Source organism: Callithrix jacchus, chromosome 16 (assembly GCF_049354715.1).
Source record: "Callithrix jacchus isolate 240 chromosome 16, calJac240_pri, whole genome shotgun sequence".
NCBI lineage: Eukaryota > Metazoa > Chordata > Mammalia > Primates > Cebidae > Callithrix > Callithrix jacchus.
This window is the reverse complement of record NC_133517.1, coordinates 25,942,377-25,961,723: the sequence shown is the minus strand read 5'-3', so window position 1 is coordinate 25,961,723 and position 19,347 is coordinate 25,942,377. Positions and strand designations below refer to the sequence as shown.

At 38.4% G+C, this 19,347-nt stretch overlaps 1 protein-coding gene across 28 annotated transcripts in view; it reads left to right on the top strand.

Annotated features, from left to right (window-relative positions):
• Positions 1 to 19,347, top strand: part of NCOA2 (nuclear receptor coactivator 2) — a 368,943-nt gene that overhangs the window by 246,607 nt on the left and 102,989 nt on the right. For 22 of the 28 annotated variants that reach the window (XM_078352611.1, XM_035276632.3, XM_078352609.1 and 19 more), the window contains one exon: positions 17,575 to 17,679. In XM_078352611.1, coding sequence (XP_078208737.1) covers positions 17,594 to 17,679 — 86 coding nt within the window. In that variant the 5' untranslated portion in view covers positions 17,575 to 17,593. Of the gene's footprint in view, positions 1 to 16,141; positions 16,244 to 17,240; positions 17,344 to 17,574; positions 17,680 to 19,347 lie in introns of those variants that run through there. The other 6 variants (XM_008982758.5, XM_078352614.1, XM_035276638.3 and 3 more) reach the window with 3 other exon arrangements.

Below are 19,347 nucleotides of genomic sequence, written 5' to 3'. Positions count from 1 at the left end.
TTTTTGTAATTAATTTGGCAGAAACCTGACCTGAATGGATGTGAGATGATTTATAATCATCATTTGTCCCACTTAGTGTGAATATTCATACATTTCACTGCAGAAATAATACTGAATTTGATTATACAATGCTTCTGTAGACCCCTCTGGGGTAATAATGAAATATGGTATATTACATACATTATCTTTTTTTTTTTTTTTTTCTTGTGACAGAGTCTTGCTCTGTCACCAGGCTGGAGTGCAGTGGCGTCATCTCGACTCACTGCAACCTCCGCCTCCCCGGTTTGAGCACTTCTCCTGCCTCAGCCTCCCGAGTAGCTGCGACTACAGGCATGCACCATGACACCCAGCTGATTTTTGCATTTTTAGTAGAGATGGGGTTTCACCATTTTGGCCAGGATGGTCTCGATCTCTTGACCTTGTGATCCACCTGCGTTGGCTTCCCGAAGTGCTGGGATTGCTGGTGTGAGCCACCGAGCTCCGCCAACATGTATTATTTTTCTAGAATGAAATATATATGTATATCTACACACGTGTGTGTGTGTGTGTGTGTATGTATGTTTGAATTCTAAAACATGTGGTTCCCACTGTTTGGGGGTAAAGGAATCCCAGACCTTTGTATTCTTTAGACAGGTCTGGATGTGAAGGAATCTGTGAGATTGAATGGTAGCTGGAGAGGAATTTAAACTCATGCTTTAAACGTTTTTTTCAAGGATGGAAATAGCCTGAGTATGCTTTAGGTTAGAGAGGAAGAGGTTGAAATGAGAACCTGTAACTATTGCAGCAGGGTCTCACAAGTGTGGAGGGGAATAGAAATGAGTTGGAATAGTTAGTGTTTACAGGCGGAAGGATCATACATCCTCTGAGACACTAGAAGGGATGTTGAAGATGGAGGCAGGTATCTTTCTAAGCAAGAAGAAGGGAAGTTGAGGAAAATCAAATTGAACAGGTATTACTGAAGTGGCAAAAGCTGAAAATAATTGTTAAGGTCAATAGAACAAGCTGAGAACAAAGTAAAGGATTGGAGGCAGGACTGAGGCCCGGGCAATTTCAGAAACCCTGAAACCTGTCGGGCCACTCTGCCCCTTAAGCTGCTTGATATTCTCCATCAGCGCTCAGCTTTCCCTTATGGTGGAAAGACTTGGGAATGCAGTTTTACAGAATGAGTTCTGTGAGAGGAGGGCGTGAAAGGGAACGAGGCGGCTGCGGGTGGGGAGGGAGCTCTAGCTCGAGAGTGATGGAAAGGGGCAGGGGACTGGCGTACACTGAAGACTTAATTGTGGAGGAAGACGGTATGAAAGGTAGCATGCTGGGAGTTTGTGGCCAAAAAAATAATGGTGTTCAAATGGGAGCAGTTCCGCGTCATAACAAGATTCAGGGCATGCTTATAGAAAGAAGTGGCTGAAGTAGAGCAGAGGTGAACTTTGTTAGAATTGACAGACAAGGACCTGGGGGATACTCATTAGTTCATCCACAGTCTTTGAAATTACTCAGGATGATGACCAGATTTGGGCTGGAGAGGAAGCCCTAATCCGATGGCAGAATTCTTCCGTAACTGGGGTGGGGGGATTAAGCAGCATGTTGGTAAACTTAAGATAGAAGTGTTCTATAGCACTGGTCGAGAGAGAGTGTTTTGAAAGGAGGAACAATTTTATATAAGGGCATTTTTGTAATAGAGTGAGGAGAGGGTGACCCTACCTCCTATCCCTGTGTAATGCGAGGACAGCAGCTTCCACTGGAGTGAACTGCAGAGGGGTGGTGGCCTGTCAGGAGAACCAGATAGGATTCATAATTAGGTAACACCCAGCTTATTATTCCACCAGCCTCGACTCCGATCTCCATTGTCATCCAGCCCAGTAGGTTTCACCTGATCCCCTAGGTGCCTTCCTCAAGGGATTCTGCTTTAGTTGGTCTGGGGCAGAGCCAGGGAAACTGTTTTCAAAAGCTCCTTGGGTGATTCATTAGTGGCCAAAGTTGAAGACCACCAGTGGAACCCACTTTTGCTTTCATCTGCAGGGCAGCATTTTACGTCACATGCCTAGTTGACCTCAACATATTGCACCTATGGCATACCTGCCTCGGCATTCTTTCATCAGATTAGAAATGAAATGCTAAAACAATTCAAAGATATTCAATTACTAGGAAGCAGTTTCAACTGTAAAACAGTGTCACACCCTAATCTTTAAATTAGCAAAGCATTTTTAAAAATTTTTAATACTCATTATTGTTGTGAATTGTGAGAAGGGAACTTGCATACTCTGCTGCAGGGTTTGTAAATTAATACAGCCTTCTTGGAAAAGAATTTGACAGTACACGTAAATAGGATTAAATATGGTCAGATTCTTTGATCTAGTAATTACATTTCTAAGACTATTGTAGTTATAGAATCAGAAATGTGGATCAAGACGTTTAAGATATTAATCAGTGTTATTTGTAGTAGCAGGAATTGAAACAAATGGTTAAATGTGGTATATTCATATGATGGGATATCATAGAGCATTAAAAATTATAAAGACATTTCATGACATAGAAAAATTTTAGTGGATAACATTAAGAAAACAAAAGAGCCAGCTATATAATTATATATACAGTTTGTGCTTGATTGTATACACACATAACATTTTAAAATATTGAGCAGGAATTTTTTGTAAGTGATTGGTGTTCTCTTGGTGGTAGGAATATATGCTATTCTATTCTTTCATGTTTGTCTACTAGGAGCATGTTTATTAAGCAAAAAGTAAAATAAAAAAAAATAAAATTATTACTCTAATCTCTTTAAGCAAAAAGAATAAGGAGAAGTCATTTGGGATGAATGTTGCTAGAGAAGTCTTTCTTGCTCATAATAATCCCCAGTGTGTTTTCTAAATACTTGCAAACTATCCATTTATCTGTTGTACAATTTTGCCAGGTTAAGCTTGTTGGGTTTTGTTCTTTTTCTTTCAAATTATAGCTTTGTTGAGATATAATTCACATAAAATTCAGCCTTTTAAAGCGTACAATCCAGGAGTATTCAGTTTATTCACGAGTTGTACAGCCATCACCATTATTTAATTTCAGAACAGTTTCATCAACCCCACAAAGAACCCTGTACTCAACAGTCACTCCCCATTTCCCCTTCCCTCCAGCCCTTGGCAGCCACCAATCTGCTTTCTGTTTTTATGGATCTGCTTACTCTGGAAGTTTCATACGAATGCAGACATACAATATGTGGCCTCTTGCAGTATCCTATTAGCGAGTCTCCAGTCTCTCCTGCCTATGCTGCCGGAAATGTCATTTAGACTGCTACCATCCTAATCTTTCTAGCATAACTGTGAGTTTACCATCTTCAGCTCAAAAGTTTTCATTGTACTCACAGTTTGTTAAATTGACAAGAGTTACTCCTATTCTGGGGTTTAAGGTTTTCAGACTCCACAAAGTCATTGCCTAACTAAATACCTGGTAAATAAATGAACTGAATGAATTAAATCTACTCTACTTTATCTCTCCCTCTCCTTCTCCCTCAGAGAGGAAGATAGTCACTATGTGTTAGTCAGATTTCAGGTCACCCATAGAGCAAGACAATTTCTTTCTAAAGTTTAGGGCAGGGGTTCTTAAACCTCAGCAAGCATCAGAATCATGGGGAGGGCTTGGCAAGTCGATGCTGTTCTTCACCTCCAGAGTTTCCTTTCAGAAGATCTGGTCAGAGCCAGAGAGTGCATTTCTGACAGTTCCAGGTCACCCTTTGATAAGCATGGTTCTAGGGTTTGTGCTGGCTCAGGTAGGGTGCAGTCAGCACTCAGTGCAGGACCTGTCAGTGACCTGGGGGAAAGAGGAAAGTAAGGATGGGAAGAATCCAGACTCCCAAATCCCTGGGTCCCATGGTCATCCCAGCATGCAGGCTCCCCACAACAACTCTAGCATTACCTCACTGTTTATTAACTGTACCACTTTGGTGTCCTGAAGTTCTCATACATGTTCATCCCATCTCATCTTCACTTTGGAAAATTATATCCATTCTTCAAAACCTAGCTCAGACGTTCATAAAACCTTTGCCTACTCTTCCTAATGAAGGAAGTAATGTTTTTCTTTATTAGCACTTTGTCCTTTTTCTGTATACTATGTTAATTAATTCCATACTTGTATCTTCTTCCTAAATCTTGCATTTCTTGATATCAAATTCTGTTATTTACTCAGTGACTGTATTGCAGTGTCCACAGAGCGCAGTAATTTGCCCTTAGCAGCTACTCAGTGATTATCAGTATCTGATACTGGTTGAATTCAGTATCAGAAGAAAATAAATGCCAATAGATTTTTAAAGTTAAAAGCCTGTAATTTAGGCTATATTTTGATGCCAAAGGAGACTGTATTAGTTAGAAACTGAACCTTATATAAAATTATATTGTTCAAATATATTTTTGCCCTAATTATAATAGTCACTGCTCTTGGTTCAGCAACATTGACTTGAAAGAAAATGCCAACTAAAAAAATCATATATTCATGCTATAAACATGTATATACTGTGTCGTGGTGCCTCTTGAGAGCTAGCGAGTTTTCTCCACATCGTTCTATCCCAGCTAGAACCAGGGTTTAGATTTCAGCTTGATGGATGCTTATCCATTTCATTTTAGTATCAGACAGAAGGAATATAATATAGCTAGCTGTCTCTGAGGTGTCAAGCAATTATCTCAATTTATTTTAAGTTTCATTCCATGTTCATTACTTGCTAGTTATGGCTAAACAGGGTGCAGTAGTCTCAGAGATCTTTATCCATAGGTGTAGCTTTTACAAACAGTTGTTCTTTATTCTCTCAGTGGAAAACTGTCTTAGGACTACTTACAAGAAAAAGGTAGAGAGCAACATATAAAATAGAAGGCGTTTGTTTTAATCTTTTTAATGCCTATTGTAGACTGCCCTTATTTACTCAAGGGGTAACTAGAAGCTACCATTCTTGAATCAAATTATATATTTAGTTCCACAGAGCATAGTAATTCTACATTTGGGGCTTTAAAGGGGAAAGAACCCTCCGCTGGCAACTTGTCAAGGTTATTCTGTGTTCTTCACAAAATTCATCTGGCAAAACTAGAGGGTCCCCAGCCTCTGACAACTGAGGTCAGAGAAGTGAACTCCACTATACAGTCCCAATGATAGCAATATGATAATGCTTTTGCTGACAGCTACTTGTCTGTGTCTCAAGTTTGAAAGTTAAGTTAAAATAGCTAAAATATGAACCATAATCTTACAATATGGCTAGTTTTGACAATTACCAAAATCCTTCATTTGAGGTGGAAAAGATGACTCACATTTTTAGGTATCAAGGTAATTTTCAAATTCCATTCATATAATGAATTTTTGTAAACAAACAAACAAAAAAACAACTTTCCAAATTCTGGTAGTTCTCAGTAAACATCATTCTGTAGGTATGTGTTATTTGCAAATAATCCTTATTTTGGCTTAAAAAAAATTTTTTTTTTAGATGGAGTCTTGCTCTGTCTCCCAGGCTGGAGTGCAGTGGTGTGATCTGGGGCTCACTGTGACCTCCACTCCTGGGTTCAAGCAATTCTCCTGCCTCAGCCTCCCAAGTAGCTGGGATTACAGGTGCACATCATCATGCCCGGCTAATTTTTGTGTGTTTCTGTAGAGACAGGGTTTCACCATGTTGGCCAGCCTGGTCTCAAACTCCTGACCTCAGGTGATCCATCCCCACTTGGCCTCCCATAGTGCTGGGATTACAGGCATGAGCCACTGAACCTGGCCTAATTTGGTTTATTTTTATAAGACAAAATTGGCTTCTTTTTGGAGCAGGGGGGCCTCTGTTAATCTAGAGCTACCATTTTCATTACTAATGTCCACCATTGCCTCACAGCAAATACTGTGTAGAATTATTGTAATGATCTGACCAACAATAAGTTTGTAGGAATTTTTATGGTGAAAAATGAAGCAGAGGTTCTCCCAAACTAGATTTTTTCTTCTTGTTTTTTTCCTACCTCTGTAGAAGTGTGACGGAAAACTGAGAAAAAGAGTATTAAAAAGTATTTCAGAAGAATACTTCTTATACAGTCACCCTAGAAAGGAAAAGTTATTTACATTGCCAGAGAAGGCTATACGATGTCCCTTATTTCTTCTTAAGCCGCAAGCCTTTAAATTTGGGTCCTGTACTTTTTTCATGCAACACGCTTGAAAGTTTTGCCTCTACATTGTTTTTCTGTTTTATTAGAGATAAAGAACCCAGTGGAAAGTTTGGAGTTAAATGAGTTACTATGGACAAAAGGGAAGAAGGAGTGAGTTTCTTAAGGCCCATCCCTGACACAGAGAAACTGGAGTGGGAGGCAGCAGTATGGGCCTTCCTGGGGTCCTGCAAAGGGCTGGCTCACGGGGACAGTTGGTGCCAACAAACACCCTGGACCCTCTCCTGGGAAAGAGGCAGCTGATGAGGAGGCATGAAAAAAAGTGCTGCTTTCACTTTAACATACCACTGGCTTGGAACAAGTAAAAGGGAATCTTTAATTCCTCCTGTTGGAATCTCTGAGGCCTGTGTAAAAGGAGCATGCTTTGAGCTGCTTTGGAAGGACAGGTCAGATTTTTCTGTGGAAGAAGGGCAATTTTAGTAACCTTTTCTGGAAAGCTCTTGTGATTTAGGTATATTTCTTGCTCTGAAAGATTCGGTAGAAGAAAAAAAACATACAGTTAAAGAACATAGGATATGCTAATGATCCTACAATAACTAAATTTCTGGCTATCTTATACAGAAGAAGTTAGAGTAAATTTGGAGAAATGTAAGTTTTAAGTGTAGTCATAATACAGATTTAGTAGTTTGGAAATTGTTATTGAAATATCCTTTGGTTCACCAAAGAAAATAATTTGTACTTGAAATTTCATTGCTAATACCTATAAAATGATTTCTCATTTCATTCAGTCTTTGTGCCACTTAGTACAACACAGATGGTTTACCTCATTTTATACAGTGTTTTTTCTGAAAATATGCATGTAAGCAATTTATATACTTACAGTTTATATTCCAAAGAGCAGGTTACTTAAAAAATTCCACTTGGTTTACCTAGGTTTTGGTTCATTTGTTTCTTTTTCCCAGCCACACAGCCAACTTTTTTTTTATTCCTTTTCTTCTCTCCTTCTCGCTCTCTTTCTTTCTCTTTTCTTTCTTTTCTTCTCTCCTTCCTTTTTTACCCCTCTTCCTATCTTTTTTTCTTATTATAAACTCACAAAAGTCTATAATGAGCCCTATAATGAAAGGGAATTTGGAAAATACAAAAATTAAATTACACCCATAGTGCCCATTAAAATAATTCAACTGCTAATATTTTGATAACTTTTTTCTCTTTTAAACTTTCAATTTTTTATTTAAATTAATTTTTCTCTCCAAATAATCTAAACCACCAGTTTAGATTATTTTACAAACATTTATATTCTATTGAGTTCCAATAACAGTTTATGTTTATTAAATAAGCCCTTACTGTATGCCAGCCGCTCTTCTGTGCCCTTTACATTTCATTGTGCTCAGCAAGCCTATAAAGGTATGTATCATTGCTCCAGTTTTGCAATGAAGAAACAAAGCTCCAAAGAGATTAATTAAATAACTTGCCCCAAGTCAAATAACTGATATATGTGGTGTTCTAGGGGTTTCCAGCCAGAGTCAACACCAGAGAATGTGATCTCAGCCACAACATTGTACAGCTTTTCATAGGGTTAGTGGTTGCATATTTTAAAAATTCTATTATGAATCTTTAAGATATGTTAGAAAGCTCTCAAATAACATGCATCTGAGAGGACTTCGCTAGCTACCTATGTAAAATATTATCCCTCACCCCATCTACATTATCCTAATCTTGCTACTTTTCTTTTTTTGTTTTGTTTTTGAGACAAAAACTCTGTTGCCCAGGCTGAAGTGCGATAGCACAATATCGGCTCACTGCAACCTCCGCCTCCTAGATTCTCCTGCCTCAGACTCCTGAGTAGCTTAGATTACGAGCAAACACCACCATGCCCAGCTAATTTTTTAAATTTTTCAGTAGAAACAGGGTTTCACCATGTTGGTCATGCTGATCTGGAACTCCTGACATTGTGATCCGGCCACCTCAGCCTCCCGAAGTGCTGGGATTACAGGCATGAGCCACCATGCCCAGCCCTACCTTGTTTTTCTTTATACCTCTAATCATTATCTGATATGTTAAATATTTTGTTTGTTTTACTATTCCCCACCCTCTCCCTACTTTCCTATTAGAATATAAGAGTCACTGACTTGATTTGTTTATTGCTATATTCTTCAATAACTAAACCTTGCTTGGAGCATAATAAAATATTCAGTAATATTTGTTGAATGATTGAATGACCTCTACCCTCAGTTTGGGTTTGTGTAAATTCTGATTTTTGTTAAGAAAAGAAGAAAAAAAAACCTCCATTGGACTGATAGACTAGAATACCCCCCAAGATCTGCATTCTGCCTTAATAAATTGTGGCCTGATGCTGTCATTATCTGAGAGTTCTGGGATGATGGGCAACTCCAGTACATCCCACTCTGGACAGGGGAGGAGGGGGAGGACAGGGAGGAGTGGGGTGGGGAGGGGGGCACTCTGCACCTAACCATGATATTGTGTGCCTACCAAGAGCCAGGTTCTTGTTTCCCAACCAGTTTTTGCCAATTGTGCCTGTTATTATAATGGCATAATTTAATTATATGTAACCGATCAAGTGTGAGTTTGAAACGATACATTTGTTTCTGTGAAACTAAGACTCAAAGTAAAATGAGCAAACTATTGCTGCCAAATGGGTGTATATGACACATGTCTAATAGACTGGGGAAAATCATACAAATCTGTACCTTATAAGCACTTTTAATAAATCTAAGTGTCTATAAGTTCTAGGTCTGTTTTAAATAAACAGAAATTGGAGAGTAGACACTGGTTTTATTGTCTGCTATTTAGACAATAAATTATAGGTATAGGTATGATTTATGCAAGAAAGGCACTGTGAAACTCCACTGGAGACTGAGAATCAAAGCTACATTTGTGTGTTTAAAGTTAAAATGAAATTATTAAGGTAGCATGTATCATTTTCTAAAATTACCCTTCATAACTGACTTCTTAAATTAACCAATTACCATTTCTGAAACAGGAAAGAAGGTTTTTACTGTTTTGAGTGAAACTGAGCATTCTTGGTATGCCAGATAAAATTTCTAGCTGGTGTCTTATTTAATAACTTCATAATAAATTCAATAATAACAATAATTTTCCTTCTCTTCGGGGAATAATTGTGCACGAGCTGAGAATGATATCTTTTCTGCACTGGAATGTGAGCTGCAGGAGGACAGGGATTGTTCACTGTTTTGTCATGACTCACTCTCCAGTGTCTTCAGCAGTGCCTAGAGCATTCGTTATTTGTTGAATAAATGGATATATGATTCTAACATTTACACTGTTTAACAGAAATAAGTGTTTTACATTCCACACTGGTACTCTTTCTTTTTGAAACAGAGTCTTGCTCTGTCATTTTTAACAAAAAGAAAAGTGATTTCAAATTACATGGAAAATGTTTACAAAGTTAAAATATGCTGCTTTCTGTCATATATACACTAGTTTATAAATTTCTCTTTTCAGTGAATGTATTAAAGTATAGGAACCTTTAATGGCCACATTACAGTGGTTAAGAATTGAGGAACTGTTTGGATTCATTAACTCCAAAACTTCCTTTGTGGCCTTGTTTAAGTTACTTTATTTCACTTCTACCTCAATTTCCTCATCTAAACCATGGTGATAACGATGCTGTCCCAGGAACTGAAGGAGTTCATATATGTAAAGTATATGGAAAACGCCAACCAACATAGGAGCTCTCCATAGATGATGGTTATTATCATCACACTCATGATCTGTGTGACTTAGGCAAATTACTGGAAACAGGTCAGAGAGGTTAGATAATTTATAAGATGTGTATATACATACCAAATTGTGGCTTTTAAGCCATGAAGTATGTGCAAAGTAACCTAACTCATAGTAAGTCTTCAATAAATGCTAGCAAAACACCAAAACAACATATTATGCTATGAGAGAGAACTCTATTTATTTAAGAACTGTTTACAACTCAAATGATAAAAACACTCTTAGCATAGATACAGACTGTCTTGCCTTTGCCAGTTAAGTTTCTCATGAATCAGAGTCACTTTTTAATCTCATAACAAAATTTAAAATGAATTTCAGAATAAAGAAAGATAATTGAATTTTAGTCTGGACAAGTTATGAAACTCGAACACAAGCACTACATTGTAGTTGTTGGTTTGATGACTTCTTTCCAGAATGCTAAGCCTTCGGTGAAAACTGGTTTTCAGAATATTAAAAAGATACTGAGTACACTCTGCTTGAAGGGGAGAGAAAATGCTTACATTATGCAAGGCATGCAGCTTCTTCCCGCATGTTTTCTCGTCTGAGGCCTTATTAAAACCTAGTCTTGCTATTCCTGGCCATACTAGCACCAGCTGACGTTGTTGGATATATAAGCAGTCCGGTGACTGGCTATGTTAAGGAAGTTGGCCTATGAGAATTCAGAAGGTAGAAACCATCATATGCCACTGATGTCAGACTAGACATTTTCCCTGCTGTTGGTAATGATAGTTTAGAACAGCTCCCTACTACTTGTGTATTCTGCCCTGAATTTTGCTAAGACTGTTAAGGAGGTTCCCCCTTCCTTACCAGAGATGCAGATGATGGATATGTTACAGCAAAATATTTGTGTAACCAGTGAACATGAATGTAGCCATTTATTTGATTATTGCAGCATGTGGTAAAGAGCTGCTGCCCGTTTGCAGCCTAATGTGTTTATTACAGTCTTCCCAATGGCATCTTGAAGTGTCTTTCAGCTAAAAAATTCATGAGTATTATTGGCTTTCAGTCAGAAAATGGAATATGTCTTCTAGTTACTGTCTAATATACCACTTTAAGGCCATTATACAAAAGTAAATCTAAGAGCAGATGATACTGAGAAGGAAAGAGTTTTTAGCTTCAACATTTGTTCATACACTGTTGTTACTGTTCCTGGACTAAGACACAGCGTTAAGAGAAGGTAGGTGCTAAAGCCAGTTTACCTAGAGACTAGCTGTAGTTGTAGGGTATGTATCTCTCTTTAATCCTCTGTCCAACAATAAATGGCTTGTGTTTTAGTATTGAAAAATCATATCCTAATAGTGGTTTGTGACTGTCTTACTGTAGTTATTTTAAAAAGGCAAATGTGCAGTAAACTGCTCTAAAGTAGTAGAGTTGAACTTATTTGAAAACAAATTCTAGATTTTTCTGGATATATTTGAAGTGAGTCCTCTAAAACTTTGTAACTCAACTGTTGTCACTGTATGAATTGATGTACAGTTTTATGAGTCTGTACATTAATCTGTAAATACAGACTATAGTATGTGAGGTAAACTAAAACTTTACTGTATGAAAACCAAGAAGCACAACAGTGCTAACGTAAAGATGAAGTTAAAAGAGCTCTTATGATCTAATAAAAAGAGTAATGGCACTTTGAGGGAAATACTACATAATTTTACCAGGTAAAAATGTTTAAAATATTGTGTCATGCCCTCTATCACTGTTTAATGCATTACTAACTTGCCAATGGGAAGCAAAGTTTGATTTTCTGTGTGTTGTCATCCCAGCAGTTCATAAATCTACATAGTTCTACTTCTGTTTCATTTGTCTGTGTGATGATTCTTTGTATGAATCAGTAGTGTATCCTTGAGTCATCTGTATATTTCCTACATAGAATATTTCTTTAACTGTTGCCAAAAGTTGGGGTCTTGCCAAAATAATACCTGCTTTGGGTAATTTGACCAATTAACCCTATTTGAAAAGAGGTATTTCCCCTCCTCTGACAATTGGATGTCTTCTGTATCCTTACTGACTTCCCAAATTTGGCCTACTTTCTTTTCTACCTTTCTCAGGCATCTGCAGCCAAAAAGCACATTTTGTTTGTTGAAGCATTAGATACTATGTTTTTTAGACTTATCAGAGCCTGTCCCAGAAATTTTGCTTTTATACTAATAAAGCAATCTCTCTTAGAACACAGTATACTTTGAAGGAGGAACTGTTACCAGTTCAGAATGAGCAAATGTTTTCATTTGTGATAAAGCAATAGTGGATGCAGCTTTAGCTGTTGAGGTGGGATTCTGAGCAACAGTGGGCTCTGAAAGATTATCCTTTTGTAGTTTAGTTGAATAGAAATAGGATATTTACGTGAGGATTTATGTGTACTTTTAATATTGCTTAAGCATTTCTTGGTTTTGAAAGTTTGTAAAGGATTAGACTACCTATTAGACAATTTTGTATGTCTATCGTAAAGTAATTTCAGAAGGAACCTGGGAAGTCTCGAAGCCTTTCTGTTCTCATAATAAGAGCTAGATGATTTTGGGGGCAGGTTCTCTTCAGGTAGACATTCATAAAAGAAGTTGTTTCAGTAGCTCTTTCTGTGTGGTTTCTAACGTGGCGAATTTCAGAATGGGCCTAACTTCAAGAACATTTATTTGAGCTAGCCATCAAGATCAAATGTTCGATCACTTTATTATGTTTGGAGTTCACCAGCAGTAGTATCCTTATTTATTCTTTAACTGAATTTGTTCTGTATATAATACATCTGGCAGTTTTACAAGCCTTGTTTGGAAGACAGCCTGTCCTGATAAAAAATAAAATGCATATTATCGTTTACATGAATTATGGATGATTAACAAGCTTTAATGGTATGAGGTTTTATTGAAAGCAACAGCTTTGTTACCTTATAAGTCATATTAGTGAATTCCATGAAAGAGTACATTTTTTAATTGTGTTGAAGTTTAACATTTTATTTTGCTTTCTGTCATTATGCTAAGGATTCAACTGGCTTTGTTCATTCACCCCTCCCAGTTACATTTTAGCGATAAAACTTACTAATCATAAGGCTGTACCTCTTTCCCATACCGTCTAGCTCATCCAAGTTGATACCAAGGGATGTGAGGGAGGATGCATGGTCACTGGGAAAGCAGGGCTATTGTGTTGTTAGAGATAGCAAGAAAGGACGATTTGAAACTTCTTTTTCAGTCTTGTCCTTTCACAACCCCCAACATCTGGTAGGAACTGGTTTACTCTCAAAGACTGTAATTACCATCAAACACAGCCTGAGAGTTTACTTGTGTCATTTTCGGTTTTTGTTTGATTTACGTTAAACAGTTTGAGCATTTAGAGTGAGACGCTCAAGAATTTTAATTTCATGTGAGTGTGCAGAAATTATAAGAAACAATTAATTTAGGGCTGGTTGCCAAATGAAATTTTAGAATCTTCAGTGCTGCCCTTTAATGTTTTTCATCTCCTACCTTTACACTGGAAATTAATTTTTAACTTCGATCTACAAAAATGTATCAAAATTCCTCTGTCTATATTGTATATTTTATATATTTCTCTATGAGTCAGTGTATACTAGAATGTACATTTATATAGAAAAAGTAATTTATATTAGCTGGGCATGGTGGCGGGCGCCTGTAATCCTAGCTACTCAGGAGGCTGAGGCAGGAGAATTGCTTGAACCCGGGGGGCAGAGATGGTGCCACTGCAAGCTCAGTGAACTGAGATCGTGCCACTGCACCCTAGCTTGGGTGACAGAGCAAGACCCTGTCTCAAAAAATAAATAAAAATCATACTTTAAAAATTAAAAAATGAAAATAAATAAAATGGTTCATTTGATGTTAAAAAAAGTAATTTATGTAACAGAAGAAGTAAGTCACTTTCATAGCTTATCTATCTCTGGTTTTTATTTGTGTCACTTCTGTGTTGCCTAGTGTTTTGAGTGGGGGCGGGGGGGCCGGGGAATAAACTCACCTGGCCTCACCTGTTGTTCTAGTGAGAAATACTGACACTTGCTGCCAGCCGAGCCTCCTCACATAGGGCATTAGAAGTATCAGACAGTCCTCTAGATTAGAGCACCTCATTCATGAGGTTCTCTGTTATTTATTTGGCTCTCTCACTAAAGCACAAGGCATAAATTTACGTGTCTGCTCTAGGGCTGGAGCTCCCTGTCACCCCTTCCTCCTCCTCTGCCTCCCTTTCCTGTGTCAAACTTACATTCTCTCCCCCATTTTGGTCTCAGGTCTGTCTCCTTTTTGTTTTTATGAGTGATGTGCAGTGATTCAGACAGGGCACCCCTGCATGTTGGCACTTCCTGGAGGTTACCAGGAAGCAGCCATCCTTCCTTGGCTTGGCCAGGCATCCCCGACTTTACCCAACTTTCCCCTTGGTGGTGGAAAGGTGGGTTGGAAGTGTGTACTGGGGCATATAGCCCAGGAATGTTGCTCTGAGAAGACGATATGTGGAGTAGACACACAAATATAAGGAAGCAATTATGTTCACCAAGCTGAAAGTGGCAGATTTTGAGGAAATGTGTTTAAGGTACCACTACATAATAAAAGGGAAAGCTTGGCATTTAAATAACTTACTTCAAGAGGAAATTAGTGATGTTTTACAAATAGAGTGGTTTTTAAGCCAACCTTGAGTAGGTACAAGCAAACTATAAACAGTCTGTCTGCTCAGGTGATTTTTACTGTACTTAGACTAGAAAATGGCTCCTAATCTCCCTCTGGTCCTGTGTCCCAGTGCTGTCTCCTCATGTGTTAGAATTGTCCATATATGTATTTTGGGACATTCACAGGTGGATAATGCAATTAATAACGTTAAATCATTCTCAGACTGGGTGTCTATGGCTTTAGGTAAAGCAGTCACTTATTTTAATTTGAAAAGCTTTCTGATAATACTATTTAGCATATGTAGCAATACTTTTGGGAGGGAATAGCCATTTTAACAACAAAACTTGTCACCTGTACGTAACTCTATAGGGCATTTTGCTATGTTATATTGAAGGTTATATTTTAATGATAGAAACTTTCTTAAGTTTGTATGACTTCTAGAAAGCTGCTTTCAGAGTGAAAATCTCCTAGGTCATTTATTGAAAGCTTACTTAGATTAGGTATGTAATGTTTTTTCTTACATCTCATTATTGAAACCATGGAAATTGCGGTTCAGAGAGAAGTACTGAAAGTGACTATCTGTAAGGCATCATCTGAGAAGGGTTCTGGAATGTAAGGCTTTGTTTTGTTATAGAGATGAGATCTTGCTATGTTGGCTAGTCTCCAACTCCTGGCCTCAAGTGAGCCTCCTGCCTTGACTTCCCAAAGTACAGGGATTACAGGTGTGAGCCACCACACCCACCCTCAGGTTTTTGATTCAGCCCCTGTCCGTTTATACCTCCTCCAAAGCTGTGCCTCCCCTCCCCACCATTTACAATCATACCCTGTCCTCAAGGCCTGGCCCAGTACCTCCTCCATCGCAGCCCGCAAAGTATTCTCCTCTCTTGGACATCAAAGTACAGAGGAGTAGATACAGTCATCATAATACCTATCTGTACTTATTGGAGTATTTCCAATATATATAAATGGATCTCCCTTCTTCATGTTTTCTCCTTATACTCCTCACAGCGCAAGCTTTATTTATAATGGCAGGCATTTCTTTGTTGAATGAGTGAATGAATGCATGTTTAGATGGTGGAGAAAGAGTCCAGCATGGAAGTCCATGCAGTCCAGGCCTTACTGCTTCTCCCACCTGACCATGGCTGTGGGATTAGAGGAAGAACAGTTTATTTGGTGAGGGGGCGCTTAGCTGTACCATTTCAGTGAAGAGTAGAAGTTGTGTAACCCTGTGTACAAATCCCAGTTCTGTCATTGGCTAATCCACTCAGCAGCTCTGTGCTATAGATGCTAATGATTATCCCCATTTCATAAGAGGTAATTAAAGCACAAGGGGTAAAGCAGATTCTTAAGTTGACATAGCTAAAAGTGGCGAAGCTTGGACATGAATACTGGACCTTAACCTCTCTGCTATCTTGCCTCTCATAGTCTGCCTCTCTCATAGCAACTAAATACAGATTATACTTATTATCAGGCTAAAATTGTGACCACAGTGTGGGACACTGGGACTTGGTTACATTGCTCCAACCAGCAAGAAGCTCGGGTATCAGCTTTCAGAATTGTACCCTTCCTTATCACCTCTTGAAGCAAATGTGTGCCATTGGTGCAGCCTCCCTGAACGGATACAATATTTCTTCATTCTGCATACTTATGCTTACTTAAAAGAAAAAAAGTTTTTTTAACTCCACTGCACTATTGAATCAGAATAGTGGCCAAAAGAAGTGATTGTAATATAGCTGAGACTGAGCAGCCCGGATTACAGGGAAGAAGCAGCTGGCGGTTTGACTGGTACGGGTTACATTCCTCAGCCCTCCTAGCTCTTTGTCCTTGCTCTTGTCTTCTGTCATCGTCCTTAAGTTCTCTGTCTTATACGCACTTGGTCTTTCCTTTGATTATTATTTTTTTCCTATCTAGAAAGGAAAAAAAAGCCACTACAAAAAGTAAAGGAGGTTAGAGGCAATTTAGAAACCTGGGAGCCAGAAGGAAGGGGAAGTAGCATAGAATAGGAGCTCTAGGAAAGCCTTTAAATGCTGACTTCCACTTCTCTGGCTGGGCTGGTTGTTTTTTCTTTTGGTAAGCAGTTATTGAACACCTTGGGTAGCAGTCTTTTATGGTTTCCTCACAATCTTTGTAAGTCTCTTTGTTGAGCTCTTTGAGTACTTAACCCTCTGTCACTGGCTTGTTCTTACCAAAATAGTATTTTGATTGTGCTAGCAATGATGAGCACACTATTTTCTTATATTTTATATATATATATTTTTTTTAATTACTGAGAAATTCAGCAAGCAGGAGCAGATCATGGTCCTTCCCACTTGATGTCAATAAAGTTCCCTTGACTTCGGGGGCATATCTTAAGACCTTTGGCTACAGCAGCCAGAACCAGCTGAGGGAAGGAAAGTTTGGGGGCGGCAGGATGTGAGAGAGGAAGTGACCATGCTGTGTGCAGGGAGGGGAGCTGCTCCGGAGAGAGGGCACCAAGGGAGGAGCAGCCAGGCAGCTGCTGCTGGAGAGCCCCGCACAGGAGCTTCCCGAGGGGCCAGGAAGATCCCCCCCCACACTAGGGGACATTGGTTAAGAGGCCTTGTGCAGGAACTCGAGGATATTGGGATGTCAGATCTACCTAGTTAAATTTGAAAACCTTCAGTTTTGTGTCCTGGCACTGGCTTTTCCCTGGGCTGTCTGTCATGGGTGAGCTATGGCAGCACAGACTTCACATTGGCCAACCCAAAACAGAGACTGGGAGGAGCCCCTTACAACACCTGTAGCCTCTAGATGGTGCAAGATCACTCTTGAAACTGGAGGCTTGCAGCCCAAACCCAGAGCTGGTAGATTGTAATTCATGGTGCTGTGGAAATAAAACTCCTGTTAAAGAGTTTGGGCCTAATGAGGTAGGCTTGTTTGTTTCTTAAATGTTAATCTTTACATTTGCTCAATCTTAAAAAGATTTTTTAAAAGAGAAGGCTTTTAAATTAGAAATTATGTATGCACATAAAACAATGTGTTAATTACTGGTGTCAAATTTCTGATTGGAGTCAAAGTTCTTTTGTTGGTAAAATGATCAGGCACTTCGTCATCAGCTCTTTTCATTTTTTTTTTTTCTCTTCTCTTTTCTGTTTTAGTTGCTGATATGTGTTCAAGATGAGTGGGATGGGAGAAAATACCTCTGACCCGTCCAGGGCAGAGACAAGAAAGCGAAAGGAATGTCCTGACCAACTTGGACCCAGGTTAGATTCTTGCTGAGAAAAGGAATCAGTATTGTCTATGAAAGCCACATGAGTGCTTTTTTGTTATTTTAGCATTGATTTTACTCCTGATTCAAACATTGTGTTGATTTTTCTCCTTAATTAAATCTTTGAATATGTACTTGCTTACATTTTGTATATGTGAATCAGTTACAGATTATATTCTTTACAAGAGCTGGATACTTGTGATATCTTTTGTGTATTTGACTCTTAGAATCAATTTAATAATCTTGAGTTTTTCACACTTTCTTTTCTGTTAGATCTACACAATGTTATAACAAGAAGATCCTCTAGTAAAAAGATTTGCCGTTAATTTTATAATGGGTTTTATTTTTTGTTGTATTATTTTTTAATGACAAAATGTTAAACCCAGGTGCTTCTTAGTTGAGAACAAAGATTGTGGCTCTTTAGTGAATAAAACAAAGAATTTTAAAGCAAATTTAATCTCTCATATTATGGGTGGAAGTGTGAATTGTTATTACGCCCATGTAGGGTAATTTGGCTGTATCAAAATTATAAATGCATATCCTGTTTGAACTAGCTGTTCCACTTCTAGGAATTTTCCTATTACTTTCACACATGCAAAATGATGTGTATATGAGGTTACTCAAATTGCAAAAGATTCAGAAAAACCTAAATGTCTGTTAAACAGCTGTGGTACATCTATAACCTGGAACATAATGCAGCTGGGTAAAGAATGAGGACATTCTTTATGGGTTAATATGAAAAAATCTCTTAATATTGTTACAGACAAAAAACAAGGTTTAGAAAATGTGTATGGAATACTACCATTTATATAAATAAGGAAGAAAAAAAGAATCTATTGTTTTAGGATAATCAGTAAGCAGTAATTGTTGCTACCTGTTTTGGTGGATGAGAACTAGGCAAATAGGGAACAAAAGTAGAAGAGAGTATTTTCACTTTTTCAGTGTTTTAAATCATATAAATAACTTTAAGAATTAAAAACCACACCTTCTACCTAATGAACAGTAAAAATATCAGACATGAAATAGTAGGGAAGAGGGCTAGGAAAAGTCATCAAGAGAGGCAGAGCAGAGGAGAATGGGCAAAACACCAATATTTTATATTCCCTTTCCCCTTCTAGTTGCCAAGCAAAACATCAAGCCCATTAAATCTCCACTCTCCACATCCCAGCCCCCAGCTTCTCTAGGTTCCCTAGTACTTCCTGGTAAACCACAAACTTCTGTCTGTCAGACTGCCTTTAATAGTCAGGAGCCCTACCTGGGGAGGCAGTGGGAGAAAATGGGAACTGTTGCAGCTGTGGACTGTGGTGGCAGGTCTCTGAGCCCTCCCTCTGGGATGCTCAGGGGTCTTTCTAACACAGCTCCCCTTTCTCACCTATTTGTTATTTATTTGTTACCTTGTTGAGGGTGGGAAGGCATGGGTGGAGGGTAATGGAGGGGGCCAGAATGGGAACTGGGCTATTCTAAACATTCCAGCCACTCTCTCAATTTTCCTATACAAACGGAAGCTAGGGGCAAAAATGAGACTTAGAGTAAAACCAAATTCTGAATTACTCTGCCAGTAATTCGTGGGGTGATCTTGGACAAATTGTGTAAACACTATAAAATAGAGACATTTGTATTGTATATTAGGTATTGCTTTATGAAAATCAAACATATTTAGAGT